The sequence below is a fragment of the Lactuca saligna genome, chromosome 4 (assembly GCF_052625555.1).
Source record: "Lactuca saligna cultivar CGN05327 chromosome 4, ASM5262555v1, whole genome shotgun sequence".
Taxonomy (NCBI): Eukaryota; Viridiplantae; Streptophyta; class Magnoliopsida; order Asterales; family Asteraceae; genus Lactuca; species Lactuca saligna.
The window spans coordinates 53,869,530-53,873,879 of record NC_136420.1 but is presented as its reverse complement, the minus strand read 5'-3'; the positions used below and the strand labels follow the sequence as shown (position 1 = coordinate 53,873,879).

Below are 4,350 nucleotides of genomic sequence, written 5' to 3'. Positions count from 1 at the left end.
CCACAATATGGGTTAGATACCATTTCTTCTGCTCTTTTGACCTTCTCAAGGGATAGACATTACATTTCCCTTTTGTAGTAGACTAAACTGCATAAATGATTCCTGTAATTTGCTTAAGGTTATCATTTTGGCCCAAACAAGTTTGGATTAGAATAGAGGTCCAAAGTTAAATTTAATGTCAAAAACTTACTTGTTGGGATTGAAGCACATTTGATATCGTTAAAGGTGAGATACCAAATTCCATCCTAGTATAATGTTAGAAGTTAAATTTAATATGAAAAACTTACTTGTTGGGATTGAATCACATTTGTTTATATCATCTCAAACATATGTGCTTACAACTACAATATAAAAGTTATGATGAATATATTTCTTAATGTTTCTTTTAAAAAGAATGGACGTATAAGTACATGAGTTAAAGGATTATCTATGTAATAAAAACTTGGTTTTTTATGCACTATAAATGATTAAAAATATATGTAAGCATATACGTATAAAAACTTTAAAAAATAATAAATACATAAAAATAGATATAAGTATTTAAAAAATACGTTTACATATTATATATAGTTTTTAACGAAATCTGTAAAAATATCTTATTATTTTGGAAAAATTAGCAATCTGGTCTCAATGATCTGCTGAACAGATCAAAAATGATTAAAATGAATAAATTAATAGGTTTTTTGGAATTTTCTATTTAAAAAATTAAAAAATCATGATTTTTTTATTAAAAAAAATAAAATTAAAGACTTTACTAAATATTTCGTTTTTCTGGAGATTTCTCGTGTTTTAATCTCCGATTTTACCTTGAGATTTTAATTTCTTGGATTTTACCAAGTGTGATCTCGCAAAAATCTCGGAATATATGATGATTACAACTTTTGAAAAATAGGTATACAGTCTTTAAAATATCCGAGTTTATATTAATATTCTAACATGTATTTCTAATAACTTACACGTTGCAAATCTAGTAGAAAAATTCTGCTTTAGACCTTTTCTTATTCGCTTGATCAAATCCAAGACCAGCTCTCTTTGGCAATTGTTGCTTAGTCCAACTTATATCCGATAGCTCACACTTAGCGTGTTTTATTGCGTGTCATCTACATCCACCTATAAATATTACACATTTTCACACTCTAGTTCGTCTCAACAAATCACCTGCTACACTCTCTCTCTCTCTCTCTCTCTCTCTCTCTCTCACATCGCCATGGGAATCTATTTGTGAAGAAAATGAAGAGCAATACGAGTAGATTTATGATTCTTGTGATCTACATCAAAGCATACGGTAGAGCTCCTTTATGCGTATAACAACCACCGTGCGCGATCTAGAACCTATTTCTCGTTTTGTTTCTTGTAGCCATGTCTGTGGTAGACCCTTGGCCGTTGTTTTGAGAAAACAACCGATTTACTATAATTTTTATACAAAATCTTCAACTTCGCACGGAAAGAAACTCGAAGTTTGATCTGGTTAGTTGAATTTCTCGTAAAAAGGATGAAAATTAGAGGGTTTTTGATCAAACATAGAGTCAGTTCGCTTTTTCGGCGAGTTTACCGGAGAACTCAATCGTCGGCAGGTTACAGACGGCTAGATCGGTCTCCGAGGTGTATGTCAAATTTGTTGAAGTGGGGTGCTCGGCTGAAGACGAAAACAATAGCTTTCTGTTCCAAAAACTCCGATCTGCCTCGGAATCCGGTTCTCGAAAAGTTTATAGAGCCGCCGCGGGCGGCGGTGCCGAAAGGAAAAATGGCGGTGTACGTCGGTCAGAAAGATGGAGACTTCAAGAGAGTGTTGGTGCCGGTGATATATATAAACCACCCGTTGTTTGGTCAACTGTTGAGGGAGGCGGAGGAGGAGTATGGCCACGACCACCCCGGCGGGATCACCATTCCTTGTCGGTTTTCGGACTTTGAGAACGTGAATACTCGGATCGCCGCCGCATGCGGTTTCCGGAAAATGATGACGTGGAAGCGTCGTTGATGATGATGATGATGATAAATATAGGACCATTTTAGGTTTTTTCTATATCTTTGAGAGCTTTTTTAGAGTGAAAGAGCTGTATTGATTGTATATTGTGAATTATAAGTAATACAGTTCTCTGGATTTGGATAATTTTACTCTGAAAAACCATATTTCATTATTTTGTGCACATTAAATCTATAAGAGTACAAACATAATATGTGATTGTTTATTTTTGACATTTTAAGGTGGGTTTAATATATATTTATTTTAACTTTTATTGATAGATTTTATTATATAAAATAGTAATAATTTTTTTTAAATTAATTTATTTTAGAAATTTTATACAAAATAGCAACATATTTTAAATTTTTAGTTGTTTATAATATTTTTTGCTATTATAATTATAATAGATCCTAAATTTAATGTTAAACATACTATAATAACTTTCTCTTAACAAAAAGAAATGACGAATAGTGTACGATTATTTAGATTTTTCATTTCTCTTAACAAAAAAAATATGGAAAATGATCCATTAGCCATACTAAGTATTGCACATTTGTTCATTCAGTCATTTAAGTTATTTTCGTGTTTTATGAGGGAACAAACTTATTAATGACCTGTCTATTTAGTCACTAGACCTCCTGTAACCGATTAATAACATCACATAATTAAGTGAAATGCTACATAATAATCTTTTTTATTAAAAGATGGTCGCGTTGATGTTGATTAGGCATCTGGTTGGAAAACATCTCTGACTTCTTTCAGGCATTTCATCGAATAGTTTATGTGCATAGTTCACCCTTGACTTCTTCTTAGCTAGGAAGAGTTAATCAGTTGAAGAGAAATCATCGGTACCTTCTACAACCTTTCAGTTTCATGTTGAGGCAACTGATACTTGTTCATAATCCAACTTGTTCTAATGCCTTTTGGAGATTTCCAAAATAAACGACGATGAAAGCTAACTTTTGGATGCAAAGCCATTAGTAGTGAAAGGAAACAAGAACTAATCATGTAAATTGAAGTTATATATCGTGTTGATTTTCAACTCTAAAGAGGAAGGAGGAAGGAGGAAAACGATGTGGAATCGTCGAGGTTGAAGGAAGGAGGTCGGTGGTGTGCAACTAACTGAATTTATAGTTAGTTATAAGAGTAAAAACGATACCAATTCCCTTTAGAATCCATATCTGGTAGAACCCATATTGCATTCTTCACAAATGTGCGAACAGATCTGAAGGACCATGGATGATAAATTGGAAATATGTGGTCTCTTCCTTCTTATCGTTTCCATATAGGCTGATAAGTAACCCACTTCAAAGCTTCCTGAAATTATAAATTACTATAAATTTAGCAAAAAATGGAGATCGATTACAACTACGAAAGCTTAAATACACACTCACACCTATAAAGCGTCTTGCATTGATATTTCTCCACCAATAAGAAGCTAATAGTTGTGAAAAATGAAACATAGAAAATATCAGCATCCTCCTTCTGGATGAACTCTTACAACACTTTTCAAAAGCCTTTCAGATTATGGAGCAATTAAATCCACCCACAACCAATAGTTAATTGAGTGCTACAGAGATCGACAATCAAGATAAAACAGGTTGAAATGGATAATAATATTGGATTTCTGGTAAAAGAAATAACATATTAGTGAGAATTTTAAAGCGAGAACGAATTGAGAGAGAAAATGAAGTAGGAGGAATTTTTTTACTTTTCGAAGTCAATACTTTTGGAAACTGGGTAAATGTCCATGTGGAAAAGAGGTAACCGGGTTACCCCTTCATTTTGTCCAAAGTTACCAAATCGACCCAAAAAAAACCACTTTCTTCCCTTAAAAGGCACGAAAAATAACTTTAGGAACTTAACGGGAAAATTCTTAATACATAATAGGGTTGTTGCGTCATTTTCCCAAAAAAAATATGAATAGTGTCCGATTGTTTAGATATTTCATGTGACCTTTAGATGTCTCCCGAGGTATTACATTATATAATAATCGAACATTGATTTATATTAAGATGGTGTTTGGCTAAGCTTCTTTAAGGAGTTTTTTTTACTTATTATCAGTTTAATGCTCTCATAAGCCAAAAGTAGTGTTTGGATGCCAAACTTTTTAAAAATAGTTTATAGCTAATAAACCATTTTTCATAAGTTGGCCACCCATTAATTATTAAAACTCACTTACTTCGCTATATCTAGGAATTGACCAATATCCCTTAACTTGATGAAACTTCTCGTACTTTAATAAAAGAGTACACCTTGTCCACGTGTCATTTGCTCGGCTAACGTCGAGCTGATTTTCCTGCCCAAAATATACTAGTGCTTTTTCCGAAAATAACCTTATTCCTCTTATAGTTATGCCTCTTATAACGTGCTTCGTGAATAATAGA

General features: G+C 32.9%; 1 protein-coding gene across 1 annotated transcript; it reads left to right on the top strand.

The window, feature by feature from the left end:
* The first annotated feature begins 1,125 nt into the window (after positions 1–1,125).
* On the top strand, positions 1,126–2,110 carry LOC145041886 (auxin-responsive protein SAUR36-like). The gene has a single exon (XM_078990100.1). It carries the CDS (start codon positions 1,493–1,495, stop codon positions 1,976–1,978), a length of 486 nt encoding a protein of 161 aa, XP_078846226.1. The 5' UTR covers positions 1,126–1,492; the 3' UTR covers positions 1,979–2,110.
* The last annotated feature ends 2,240 nt before the right edge of the window (positions 2,111–4,350 follow it).